The following is a 15,222-nucleotide window of genomic DNA, read 5'->3' on the forward strand; positions in this document are numbered from 1 at the left end:
TTATTTTAATAAAATTACTATTTAATAGAATAAAAATGTATTTAATCTGGAGTTCAGATAGTATTTCACCCAATAGAAAAATACAGCAACAAAAGTTGGAGAGCATATATTGATAAGCTATTAGAAACTCTACTGTGATTCTAGGGAGAATCAATCTACATGTTATGACGTCATTTATTAGTTGTGGGGCCTGGAGTAATAGTAGGTCTTGGTCCTGCAGAGCCAGAATGGGGCAGCAGGGACCTGGCTGATGATTGAAAGGTTCCTATTGTCTATGGGACTGTCACCTTTTTTTGTTCACAACTCTAGGGGCTTCTAGAAAGAGCTGGCTAATTCTGGTTTGTTTATTGTGTGGATAATAGGGAAGATAGTTCTTCGTGGCCTTCATTGGTCACATGACCCGGCTGACCTGGCTGTTGCACTTAAAGAGGCTGAGTTCGATATCTCAAACATAAAACCCATGTTTGTCGTGGGAGGCCTTATTATAGTCTCTTCATTATTGAATTGAAAAAAGAGGGAGATTTTAAAAACTCTACACTCTCAGCAGCCTGTTCTGCATCAAGGTTCAAGTTGAACCTTACATACCCAAACCGAGCATACCTCAATGCTTCAATTGCCAGAGATATGGTCAACTGCTTTCACACACTACATTGTGTGAAGTGTGGTGAAAATCACAAACCCAGTGGTGAAAATCACAAACCCAGAGAAATCTTCAATCAGAAAAGCCCCGTTGTATGAACTGTCAAGGAGCTCACACAGCCAACTACAGAGGGTGTCCAACACACCAAGCCCAACTAAACAGGCTGCCAGCCAAGAAATCGACTGTCACAAAACAGTCGACTTCCATGCAGCCTCCAGTCGCGGAACGGCGGCCGAGAGAGGCGAGAGTGGCTGATCCAGCCTCACTCTCCTACTCGGCGGCCGTTCAGGGGGCTGCAGGGAACAGTCCGAGTCCCCCACCCCCTCCCCGTTGTCACAAAGTGACAAAAGTTATCCTAAAAGAACGACCAGTAATAGTGAAAAATAAATTTCCATCAATCCCAGTGGAAAGGGTTCCCTACTCACCCATTAATAATATTCGAGAGAACTTCCCCTCTCTCCCTTCCCAAACAAAGACCCCACCTTCAGTGGAGTCGAACTCGGGAAGTTCACAACCTCCCTCCTCACAATCTCAACAGGGACAGGGATGTCTACTGGGCTTTCTGAGCTCTAAAAAATTCGTACAATGCCTTGTAAGTACCCTACCACGTCTCATCAATGCCTTGAACATTGGTGAAGCCATTTCTATCATTATCAGTGCACTCCCCTCCCTGTTGAACTGAAATGAATAATGTCAAAATTATTTCATTCAATGCAGATGGACATAGACACAAAATAGGCGAACTTCGTCACTTTCTTAGTGACCTGAATATACTGGGTGCGGCCGGAAGGGTGGATGTTTTTAGAACAGATAGTATTCTGATTTGGGTAGTCGGATTGGGCCAGCTGAAGTGAACTACATGTGTTCGGTAGATCATACATTTTTTTCTAGTCATTGTTTAATCGGCATCATGGTTTCGTGGAATGTGCAAAATCGTGTGTTTACTTATGACAGTTTTGTGCATAATAATGAGAGTATCATTACAGTTCAGCGCGAGTTTCGTCGTCATTTCAATCTTGCTAGAAATGAAAATGTACCCACTCGTAACACCATTTTATGTTGGGTAAAATCATTTCGTTCAGTAGGAACAGTAATGAATAAACGACCACCAGGGGCTCATCGCACTGTATGCACTCCACAAAATGTGGAAAGAGTTCGGCAAGCCATACTCCGTAGTCCTAATCGATCTGTTGGAGACATTCTTCTGAACTGAACATCAGTGATCGGTCAGTAAGGCGTATTTTACATGAAGATCTAGGATTTCATCCCTACAAAATGGCCATGATTCAACAATTGAATCCTGGCGATTATGTAAAGTGGCTGAATTTTGCTCGAGAAATGGAGGCCATATTTGACCAAAATGAAAACATCATTTTGTTTACGACAGATGAAGCACATTTTCATTTGAATGGTACCGTTAATCAGCAGAACTATCGTTATTGGTCAGATGAGAATCCAAAATTAATGCATGAGAGACCATTACACAGTCTCAAGGTGACAGTTTGGTGTGCTGTGAGCAGTATATTTGTTATTGGTCCATACTTTTTTGAAGACATCAACGGGACCACTGTAACTGTAACCTCAGAACGTTATAGACAGATGTTCACTGAATTCTTCCTTCCTGAATTAAGAAGGAAACGTATTCCTATCCGGCAAGTATAGTTTCAGCAGGACGGGGCGACAGCTCACACAGCAAGAAATTCAAAGGACGCAATTCGGGCTGTTTTTCGTGGTCGCATCATTTCTCGGTTTGGTGACATTGATTGGCCTCCTCGTTCTCCAGACTTGTCCATGTGCGACTACTTCTTGTGGGGTTTCCTGAAGTCATGTGTTTACCAGCATAAACCACATACACTTCAAGAACTAAAGGGAGCAATTCGTGAGGAAGTCGAACAAATTGGCAGGGCAAGAGTACAATCCAACTTCCGAGAGCGGCTTGTAAAGTGCATTGCTGAAAACGGCTGTAACCTGTCAGATATTGTTTTCAAACATTAATTTTCTAAAATTGTAAAATAATGTGAATATTGTTCTGTAAATAAATGTTTTTCTATGCATAGGTAACAACATATTACTTTTTTGAAAACCGTTCATCCTTTCTGCCGCACTTTGTAGATGTGGCTTTAATTCAGGAAACACAAATGGCAACTACTATGCCAATTAAATTCCCCTCATATCACCGCCTACGCTATGACCACCCCTATGAGCTCAATCAGACCGAGCTGAATCAGACCCATGGTGGAGTACCCTTCTAATACACAGAAGACACTCGTTCTGTGTACACACACTCCCATCCATACCAGACATGAATGTAATAGCGGCAACTATCTCTGTACAGAATACACCAGTTACTTTTGTTTCCATAAATATCCCTCCTCGTAATAGAGAGTTCAACTCTGACCTCCTATCTCAACTTTTCACCTCCTCCCCCTGTATGTTTGTTGCTGGTGATTGGAATACCAAACAAACAGCTATTGGCTGCAGGGTTACAAACATAGCAGGAAAATCTCTCCTTGAATTCATAGAAGAATTTGACACAGATATACGTTTCCATGTCCCATCATCTCCCACACATACAAGTATGTGCAATGAAGCTGCTCAACCTGACATATTGGATTATGCATTGTCAGTGGGACTTACAAAGACCTACCTGGTTGAGGTGGTCGAGGACCTGTCTTCAGATCACCTGCCAGTGTTGTTCACTCTTGTGAATCCCGACTACATTGCAAGACCACCTCCACATCGCCTTACAGTGAAGTGGAGGATGTTTCATGAAAGTATGTCAAACTCTATTCCCATCCTACCAAGCACACATTCGAACACTGTCGACTTGGAATAAGCTCATACAGCAAATATCACGGAAGTAATAAAAACAGCACTAGCTGATAACACTTCCTTAGCCCCACCCCAACGACGCTCACTACTTTCCATTGAAATTTAAGTGGCTATCAGTGAGTGTTGTAGCACTTGCAAACGTTGGCAGATAACACGAGCTCCTGCTGACAAATATGCATTTAAAAGAGCATCAAACAAATGCTCTCAACTACATAAACTACATCGCCTCCAATCCTGGGAAGAATACCTCACCTCTTTGCCACCCAACTCAGCCTGGTAAGCTACCCAAAAACTTCTCAGGAAACAACCTCCAAGCTCTCCACTTGAGGGCCCAAACGGGCTAATCTTCTCAGACCAAGAGAAAGTGGATGAGTTTGCCTCCCACCTAAAACTTCACTTCTCAAATCCACCCGTCCCTCATAGTCAAGAGCTCGACTCCCACTTTAGTAAAATAGTCGACAGTGTTTTAGTAACAGTGCAAGATCCCACCCCAAATAATCTCTCACCTTTTACAATGGGAAATATAACAAATGCACTTAAAAATACCAATCCAAAAAGGCCCCAGGTCTTGATGGTATTTCTGGGAAGGCCATCTTAAATGTGCCTCCAGAGCTAGCCCAACACCTGCTTGTAATTTTCAATTCCATTCTGAACACCCAACATTTCCCCCCAGAATGGAAAAAGAGCAAATTATTCCTGCTCCTAAAGCCAGGAAAACGCTCCACCCTACCATCCATTTATAAGCCAATCTCCATACCCTGCTTTTTCTCAAAGCTCTTTGAGAAAATGTTTCTGGAGAAACATATCAGAGATACACTAGATAGTGTGATAAGGCCAGAGCAGTTTGGATTTTGTGCAGGTTGTTCAACAACACTGCAACTAATGAAATTCTGCTCTCAGTTATCAGACTCTTTCAACAAGAAAGAGCACATGGCTGCAGTCTTTATAAACTTCAAAGCAGCCTTCGACACTGTGTGGCTGGATGGACTACACTATAAACTTTCATCTGTCTTTCCACCTTCAACAATAAGACTCTTCAAGTCATACCTTATTAACAGGTATTTAGAAGTTCACACCCGCACCTCATCTCCAGTAAACTCTTCAGCTCTCACCCCAGCAACAGCAGGTGTCCCCCAAGGATATGTGCTTGGACCTATCCTCTACTCCTTCTTCATCAGCGACATGCCATCTCTACCTTCAGTCCAAACAAGTCTATTTGCTGATGACACCACATTCCACTCGAACAGCATGAATCTGAATAGGGCGGCCAGGAATGTTTAAGAGCAGTTAAACCTGCTTACATCCTGGTGTTCATCCTGGAAGGTGGAGATTAATCCAACTAAATGTGTAGCTGTCGCCTTTTCCCGAAAAGCTAAACTTCCTCCAACTCTCAACATCCATGGCCACGCCCTGCCATGGTCCCATATCGTCAAGTACGAAGGTGTAACTCTGGACAGAACACTCACTTTCAGACAACACATTTACGTGAAAATACATTCTGTTGTGTGCTGTTTGTACAACTATTCCCCCTTCTTGTCACCCCTTCTCTCCCCCTGAAATTTCGGCTGTTCATATTCACAGCCATCATCAGGGCATACCTAACCTATGCCGCCACAGTCTGGTTCTAGAAAACGTCTATTTGGCCTTCAAAACAGAACCATCTACAACTTTCACTACACTGTGAATAACAGGTTACTCTATGAATATGCCAATAACTCGCAATTACTAAACATCATTCAGCTCACATCTCGAAAGCTTCATGATACAGGTTTTATCTCGTGGCGTACATCAATAAGGCAGATGTACGAAATACCACGACCAGCTCAGACCCACAAGTCACTCCCATTTCAACAATGGTGACCTGATTGACAGTTAGCAGTTGGGCCGTGAAGGTGCCAACAGCTGATCGTCAGTCAGCCACTGTTCACAGTACTCAATTCCCTAGGAGAGAACCATTCTCCATTTCCACTTCTCCCAAAAAAGTGGACTTGACAAAACAAACAAATAAAACAAATAAAAAATCACTTTTAAAAATACATATATTTTGAAAATGAAATGAAAATTAAAGTAGAATTAGAATATTAGGAATTATTAAATTACTATTGAATCAGAAAAAATAGAATTACATTGAAATGAAAAATTAGAAAATTTTAATTATGGAAAAAAATAAAAACAAGATAAAATAAAATTGCCAAGTTCTACTGAAGGCCTTATATCAGGAACCCCCAACTTCAGCACTGTTATTACGTTGAGCAGTCATAGAGCTACCTACATAGCTCAAGATACTGCCGAATTAGGGTGCAATGACTCACCCTAAAATGTTCCACTAGTAGCATGTAGCATAGCCTAGGCAGTGAGTCAGTTATAAACAAGTTAGTGATAAGCGATACTCTCAGCGGTAAATGAACAGAGTGTCAGCCGTACCCAAACCCAGGCAGCTACTAGTGGTAATTGAAATTATAATAATAATTCAATTATAATTCTATACTGTATTGACAGTTATAGTGATAATTCTATAGTGACAGTTATAGTGATAATTATATAGTAACAGTATCGTAATAGTTATCCAGTGTAGTGTAGTGATAATAATCATTACCGTATTGACAGTTGTATCTAGATACGAGATACAGTGCGGTGATGTGGATACGCGAGCACGTGATACTGAACGGTGGTAAAGATCCGTGATACTCAAATACAGAGCCTTGGTATATACGATACAGTGATAGTAGTATTTTATACTGTGTTAATCAACTGTAAATATTAGAGGCTGCGTTTATAAGTGATAAATCTTTATATCTGCTATCTGAATACCTGTTAGTTGATTGAATTGTTGCCTGTAGTAGAGTTGATTATCTGTTATTTTAGTGAGTGAATTGTTTTCGTCTATTTAGTTTACAGTTAGAGTACAATAAAGTGCAATTATAACTTCAAGTGTTGTCAGCTCATTCTATAAGAACCCACATGAACTACTTTTGCAGAGGGAAAATCCGTAACACTATATTTACTATAATATAAATAATGTGTTTTAATTCAAATATCGCATCATGGAATGATGGAATTATTATTCTCCGATGAATCACTAATACACAGTATTATTTATGAAATCTGCTAATCAGTGATAATCCCCTGGTAATCAATGATAACTTATTATTATGTTAATTTGTGATCTTTGGTTTGATTACCTGCAATCGAACTTTTGCCAAATCCAGAGGAAATGTGACTGTGTCAGCAAAGCAAGCCGCAGCTGCATACAGCGTCATCCGTTGATAGAATGTGAAATCAGATGTATCTGTCATTTTGAATGAGAGTTTGTAGGCTATCTGCTTTTTTCAAGTTTTACTGTGAACAGAAAAAATAATCAAGGTTGAGCTGTGAGATACACAATGAGTTGAATAAATGAAAATAAGTATTTTAGGCCTACATTATTCATCCCACAATCAAAAAGAAAAACCGTAGATAAGTACAGAAACTTCCACCACTTGACAGTTTCTTTAAAAAATACTGTTCTGTATTATGATGAAGGATCAGCACACAAGTAAATATTATATTATCGCTAATTGTTGTTCATTTGGTTTATTGGAAAGTTTACAGTGGCTATCAATATAGGTTTTCAAACGTCTTTTTATATTTTTGAAGATTTACGCAGAGCAATGGTAGAAGCAGACGGCCGCAGTCAGCAATGGGGAAGCAGTTGGCACTTATAATTCTTTATATCTATATAAGGCTAAGCCCCGAAAAACTGAAATCACACCACAGCCCAAACTACTGAGCCCACAAACTTGAAATTTTGCACAATTCTTTATGATAGCCTCAAAACATCCACTAAGAAAGGATTTTCAGAAATTTGCCCCCCTACTGAGGGAGCTGGGGCCCCCAAAAAATTTTGTACTTTTTAAGCGCTCATTGCACAGCAAAGTCATGAGGAACTTTTTTGTTCAGCTACGAAAAAAAATTAGATCTATGCAGAAAAATTACAACCAGGAGCAGAGAGGGGTCCAAGAGAGGGCATTTTTTGAAATTTTTCATGTAAAATCAAGCTACAGCTCAAACTAATTGGCCTACAGACTTAAAACTCTGCACAAATATTCTTCAAACATGCTAGACGCGCACTAAGAACAGAATTTGAGATATTTTGCCTCTAAGGGTTTCAAAGGATGAAAAAGGATCATATTTAGTAAGGTTATGAACATGGTAAGGTGAATGCCATATGGAACTGAGATAATTGACACATGATATTCTAACATATGTTGTAATCATTGGAAAGTTTAAAATAATTTTATCAATCAGCTGATCGAATTGAATTTTCTTTGGATCAAAAGCATGAGCTTGCCACGTGTTTGTTCCATTGTTACATTCCAATTAGAGCAGAGCACAGAGGTTTTCTTTGGTTAGGAATTTGTTGATAATTCTTTTTTCAAATTCAAATTTTATAGCAAACAAAAATCACATTGAAAAATTTCTTACTAGACATTTATTTGAATAGACAATATTTGAAAAGTGTGTACTAGTTCAGTTAATTGATTATTTTGAAACTAATGGTATACTTGACAAAGAACAACATGGCTATAGAAAAAACAGGTCAACCATTACTTCTTTGATAGAGTTCATAGAAAACATTTTAGAAAACTTAGATGAGGGATTAAATACTGTAGGAGCATTCCTGGATTTAACCAAAGCATTTGACAGTGTGAATCATAAATTATTATTAAATAAACTTCAAAATTACGGAATTAGAGGTAAAGAGCTTAGCTGGATCAAGTCATATCTAGAAGGACGGCAACAGTATGTAAATATAAAGTATACAAGCAATAAAAATCAGTACAATATTGGATCAAACTTAAAATGTAATATGTAAAATGTATATATAAAATTGAATGTAACAATTCTATATCATTAACTAAAAAGTACTGCCGTGCTACCATTTTCTCCTAAATAGGTTGGATAGCATTTCACACCTATTAACCTAAAGGAAGTTAACGGCTCCAAAATGGTAGATTCTTGATAAACTATGAATGGATCTATTGCTTATGAATGAGAAATCCAGTTTTCAGAGCAAACCAACTTATAATCTTCAGAAGAATTTTGGCAATATACAACACAAATCCACAAAACAATACCTTACACACTTAAGCATCTAGCATCATTACAAGCTAAATACTTATCCATTTATATAGTTGAAAAACAATGGCTATAGGCTTGTAGACACACAAAACAATTTATACAAAATTAGAACACCATAAAACTGTTCAAAACTCAATTTAAAACATTACAAATTCAATTAAACAGGAAAATATTCAGAGAACACAAAATTAGAACACAAAGCCAGCCACCATTTTTTAGAGAGAGCTCTAACAAGTACAGAGCAAAGCCCCACCACAAAACCAGTATCGACGTTATGAACACGTCACTAATATTAAATTCCAAAAAATTATAAATTACAAGTTTAGAATTTACATTTTACATTTGTTCTCAATAAAACTTTATTTCGAAACTGTTATTTTAAATTTATATATCCTCTATATTTATAATGATCTATTTATCTGTTAATTCTGTTAACTCAGTTTCGGTGATACCATGGAATGTGCAACACAATTATTTACAATAAATTCTCATCAAAAAAGTTGTCCGCATATCGATTACTCTGATATCTACTATCAAGTTTTATAGATCTCGAATTGAAGATTTGATTTTAATCGAGAAAAAATGTAATATTACAAATACCCCTCTTGACATAAAAAATTTTACTGTTTGAAAATCTAAAGAAAAAATTACATTGAAACAAATGGAAATTGTTGAAATCAAATTCGAGAACAGTAACAATTTTTCTATAAAAACATTACATGTCATCCAATAATATTGAAAATTATTATAAAAATTCATCAATAGCATTTGTTATACGTTTCCAAACAATATTTCAAAGTATAGAATATCAAAATTACTTTTGATTTAGCTCTATAATTTAAAGGAAAATATCTCAACGGAAAGTTTAATATATATATATAAAGAATAGTTTTTGAAATTGCACATAAATTTAATAGATAGAAAAATTCAATTTTTTATTGCATAAAAAAATTTAGTATGTTGAATAAAAAAATTTTTTTTCAAATGAATTGATGAATTGTTACATTTAATTTTCACATAAAATTTCAATAAATCAAAAAATGTTCATTTCTTTCACTATTGACGCGGTTGATTTCATCAATGCAAATTTTGGAAAACAGTCCGTTAAGGCACTCAGTATGAATTTCAGTTAAGTGTGACTCCAGTGTGATGACATCAGTGTTGGGCTGATCCGAATACTCATAGAGTTGGGCTGATATTTGTAGTCGACTGATGCATACCAAACTTGATACAGGTGACATCTCAGTTAGCATTGCCTCATGCTTGTAGTAGACGGCTGCATACCAAACTCAATACAGAGTCATGTAAATATTGTCATGTAATATCATATAATTATACAATGTACATTTCAGGCTTGAAATGACAATGTAATTTGTTTTTTGGAAAAGAGATAGACGCTGCATACAGGATTAATTTAGGTAAGGTTTGGTTTTTTGATATTTTCAGCTTTCAAGGTTTAGAGTTCTGCATACAGGAATAATTTAGGAGAGGATTTTTTTTGAATCAATTCTTTCATGATACTGTGACTGTTATTCTGAATTCAAAGTTGTGAACGTGAACATAGATGGCAATTACCTCCAGGTAATGTGGTAGTGTTGAAGTTTGAGTTACATGGTCAGCAATAGGCGTTGGCATTGTCATTGGCGTATGCATTGGTGTCGGCATTGGCGTTGGCATTGTCGTAGGCATTGGCATCAACATTGGTGCAGGCATTGGCATCGGCGCAGGCATCGGCGTAGACATCAACGTAGATATTGGCATTGGCATTGGCACAGGCATTGGCGTAAACATCAACGTAGATATTGGCGTTGGCATTGGTGTAGACATCAGAGCAGATATTGGTGTTGATATTGGCATAGGCATCAGCATCGATATTGGCATAGGCATTGGTGTAGATATCAGCGTAGATATTGGCATTGGCATTTGTATAGATATCAGCGTAGATATTGGCGTTGATAGTCAATTAATGAGTCACACTAGTTCGAAAATCACCCAAATGTTCTTAACACTCTTCATGGCGTTCACTTGATGTTGATTTCAAGATTCACATGATAATTATTTCGATGTTAATTTCCATGCTGTACCTGTTATCTTAAAATGCTTATAAACTAAAAAGAAAATTTTGATTAGGCTACCAATAGAATCTAATACACATGAAAATTATTTACAAGAATATAATCAATATAAAAATGAAATTTGTTAACATCTTATTATACAGTCAGCAATACATAAATTGTGAAATTTCCTCAAACTCAATGGAGACATCAATTACAAAATTTTTATAAAAAAATAATTTCATTTCCATTTATTCACTGTTCAAATATTTTATGAAAAGCAAATTATTCAATATTATTAATCATCATTTGTTGGATACTATAGTTTATTTCGACTTTTCAATGTTCTAAACACAAACTACATTTCATGACAAAACTTTACTGTAAAATCTGACAAAGCATCTATTGGAACGGTTTCACTTGTTATTTGTTCCGCTACTACGTAGACATCATGTCGTCATCATGTCTGTCTGTCTGCGCGCTGTGTCTTTTGTGCGTCTGTGCTGACCAGTGACGTCTAAGTCGCGGTTCTTTGCCACTGCTCTAATCAGCTGGTTTTCTATACTTCTATTCGTACCTTTTTCGTCGGATTTTTTGTTGTTGCAATTTTAATATTTGTGCTATTCGATTTTTTAGAATTTAATCTTGTCTTTAGGCATCTTACCTTTTAGATATTTGTTACTTTTCACCATTCGGTTGCGAGCGCTTTGCCTACGTTTCTTACACATCCGGCAGCTTGCCTTTTTCATTGTAGCTTGCATCGTCTCCGTGTCTTTTTCAATGGTGGATAGTCGAGTGTGCTTCCTGCGCTCGGTCTAAACCTTTCATCTGAATTCATCGGACTTACAAAACGTTTTTAAAGTGTGAATTATTCTTCAGATTAATTCGTTTGTTCTATTCTTCAGTGTGATTCAATTATTCATTGAGTTCTTCACTCAGTTACTCTGTTAAAATTGGATAAACTTTGTCTAAAATTGCAACCTCGTGTGAGCATTTCATCGCTATTCATTTGATCTACAGAACCTTTTTAAAGTGTGAATTATTCTTCAGATTAATTCGTTTGTTCTATTCTTCAGTGTGATTCAATTATTCATCGAGTTCTTCACTCAGTTACTCTGTTAAAATTGGATAAACTTTGTCTAAAATTACAACCTCGTGTAAGCTTCAGTTGCCATTTTTCTACAATTGGCTTCACCTCGTGAACCTCAAACTTTCAAGTGCATCATCTCTACCGTTTGGAAATCAATCCAAAAATTCCACAATTTGAAGATCGGATTATTCGTTTGGAATTCTACTCGCTCCAGCCTACTTTTCCATTGGGGGATTCACCTGCTGTAGTGGACGTTTCCATGCTTGTCATCGCATGGCCTGATCACTTCATCGCTTGCTGATGTCCTGTTCCTGTTGGTATTGCGGAGTCATTGCCTGTCTGCCTGGCCGCATCTCCTCTTCAAAATTTTATTCATGTTATGTAAATCGTTCTTTTCAATTTTCATTTTCGTATGCATCATTATTGTTTTATTAATGTCTATCTTGACATGCAATTCACTAAGGCCACCGACGCCTATTATTCATTGTATTTAACAGCTACCCTTGGCTTCACAAGTGATTTTCTGAGGCCACTGACGCCTACTAATGATTTATTAATGTCTATCTTGACATTCAATTCACTGAGGCTACCGACGCCTACTTATTGTTTAGTTAATGTCTATCTTGACATTCAACTCACTGAGGCCACCGACGCCTATTTATTTATTGGATTTGACAGCTACCCTTGGCTTTACAAGTGATTTTCTGAGGCCACTGACGCCTACTAATTGATTTATTAATGTCTATCTTGACATTCAATTCACTGAGGCTACCGACGCCTACTTATTGTTTTATTAATGTCTATCTTGACATTCAATTCACTGAGGCCACTGACGCCTACTTATTATTTGATTAATGTCTATCTTGACATGCAATTCACTAAGGCCACCGACGCCTATTAATTCATTGTATTTAACAGTTACCCTTGACTTCACAAGTGATTTTCTGAGGCCACTGACGCCTATATATTGTATTCAATTGTAGCAATTATTCTTTGGATTTGACAGCTACCCTTGGCTTTACAAGTGATTTTCTGAGGCCACTGACGCCTATACAATTGTATTCAATAGTAGCAACTATTAATTCTCTGGATTTGACAGCTACCCTTGGCTTTACAAGTGATTTCCTGAGGCCACTGTCGCCTATTACTCGTTCTAATTGATGTCTGTCTTGACATTCAATTCATTGAAGGCCCATGTCGCCTATATTCAACCCGGACTGTCTCATTGTATTTATTAGCTACCCTTAGCTCTTAAGTGATATTTTAAGGCCAGCAACGCCTATTAATTGTTTGGTCGAAGTCTATTTTGACATTCAAATCACTGAAGGCCTATGCCGCATATATTTTTATACATTACTTGCTGAACATTTTTTACAGCTTATTGTCATTTTTAATCATTATTATTGTACCTTAGTAATAACTTTCATTATAGCACTCAATTTATATTCATTTCAGGTATCATTATTACTACCTTTGCATTTATTGTCAGACTTCAATGGTCATTAATGTCATTGACCTAATTTCTATAAATTTTGTAGTTCTCTACATTATTTTACATGTTGTAATTTTCCCAAGATTTGACTCATTGTTTTTGTATGTGGCCATCTGCCTATTATTATTTAAAGATTCAAAGACTTAACCTACTTACAATTGTTTTTGTATGTGGCCATCTGCCTATTATTATTTTATTGATCTCAAAATATTTGATTCAATGTTTGTATGTGGCCACCTGCCTATCATTATTTTATTGATCCCAAGATACTTGACACAATTGTTTTTGTATGTGGTCATCTGCCTACTATTATCATCTTATTATTATTAAATCTTATATTGTTGATTCATTTAGTCTTTTATTGGCGTACTTACCACACTTCAAGCTATCAGTATTTTTATGTACAGAATTCAAAGATTTATTTGTAGGTATTTATACCAACTATCATCCACAGTCCACTGCCCTGCCCTTGGATTCTGTCATTACTATCAATCATTTAACAAGAAATCATTCAAAACATCAATAATATTTTGCTTCAAAGGCAATCAAAATTTGTAAGTAATCATCTGTATCTATGGCAATCAAGATTATTAATCATTATTTTGCATCTATGGCAATCAGCATAAGTAATCAACACAAAAAATATTATCTCATTACTGCCTCTCTAAGTCATAACCTCTGTTATTCCTTCTTTAGGCAATAATGGGTTTCCATCTCAAAAAACAATCACATACCAGCAAAATTCTAATCAACAAACCCCACTAAAAATTCTACATACACTCCAGCATCCATTCTAAACGATAATCAATCATATAAAAATGTATAGAACAGTTTTTAAAATTTAGAAAAAGACATCAATTACAAAAACTTTAGTGAAATTTTAACCTTCAACTCATTTCAATTAATAATATGACAATACATTTTTATTTAATGAAAACATTATTCAAGTTAACTTTCATTTATATTGAACATCTTATATATATGGCGACACAATTCATTAATACTTTCAAATTTTGAAGTTTTATTATTATAACAAAAGAATTTATACATAAGATTAAATTTCAGCATGTTCTAGATTGAACCATTTATTTTTTAAATAGTTTCAGAATTTGAAGACTGTATAATAAGTACAAACATTTCAATATTACAATACAAAGACGATCAAGATGTATAATGGGTAAATAAGTTCCCTAAAAAATACAAATAGGAGAAAAAGAAAAATTGAGTAAATAAATTTCCTAAATAATACATGGAAGAGAAAGATTAATTAGAGCCTATCCTACATGTCAGTACTAAACTTTCATAAGGAAGTATATTTAATAAAATATACTACTAATAAAAAAATTGCAAAATGGGTTAAAAGCCCAGAAGAAAACTATAACCTAATTACATGTGGCTTATGGCACGATATGCAATGAAAGATGAGAAAATGGGACATGATTTGCTCTGAAAAACCTAGTTACCTAATATGATACCTGACAAAAATAGACATAATTAAAATATGTAATAGATGATGAAAAAATATACCTCAAGCAAACATTTATTTACACTACAATGGATAGATTTTAGAAAAGTTAAGTTTTATCAACAATTTAAAGATTAGGAAAATAAGCTACTATTTTAACTTCCAAAATTATTTCAGAAAAAAAATACAAATTTAAATGACTATGGACAAGATTGGTTAAGATATGCATCATAGAAGAAATTTACTGAACATTACACAAAGACAGGAAAGAATCGAAATTTGAAACGATTAAGGGCCAAGAAAAATAGGCTACAGGAAAGAAAAAAGACACAATTATGGACTCTTACCATACACTGCGTAGCGATTATGCTATTCTGAATCCCAGCATAACACAGGATTCCTAATCATAACATAGTGCCTTATCATAACATCTTAGCATTTTTCTCATCAATCTTAGCATTTTGCTCATCAAACCTAGCATTTTGCTCATCAAACTTTTGTGTTAAGAACGCTATAAGATTCAGATCA

The 15,222-nt window shown here is 36.0% G+C and overlaps 1 protein-coding gene across 11 annotated transcripts in view; it reads right to left on the reverse strand.

Annotated features, from left to right (window-relative positions):
- LOC111047800 (mitochondrial uncoupling protein 2) overlaps positions 1-15,222 on the reverse strand; it is a 59,066-nt gene that overhangs the window by 13,544 nt on the left and 30,300 nt on the right. For all 11 annotated transcript variants that reach the window (XM_022333650.2, XM_022333646.2, XM_039419925.1 and 8 more), the window contains one exon: positions 6,655-6,811. In XM_022333650.2, coding sequence (XP_022189342.1) covers positions 6,655-6,768 — 114 coding nt within the window. In that variant the 5' untranslated portion in view covers positions 6,769-6,811. The remainder of the gene's footprint in view (positions 1-6,654; positions 6,812-15,222) is intronic.

Source organism: Nilaparvata lugens, chromosome 2, assembly GCF_014356525.2.
Source record: "Nilaparvata lugens isolate BPH chromosome 2, ASM1435652v1, whole genome shotgun sequence".
NCBI classification, from domain to species: domain Eukaryota; kingdom Metazoa; phylum Arthropoda; class Insecta; order Hemiptera; family Delphacidae; genus Nilaparvata; species Nilaparvata lugens.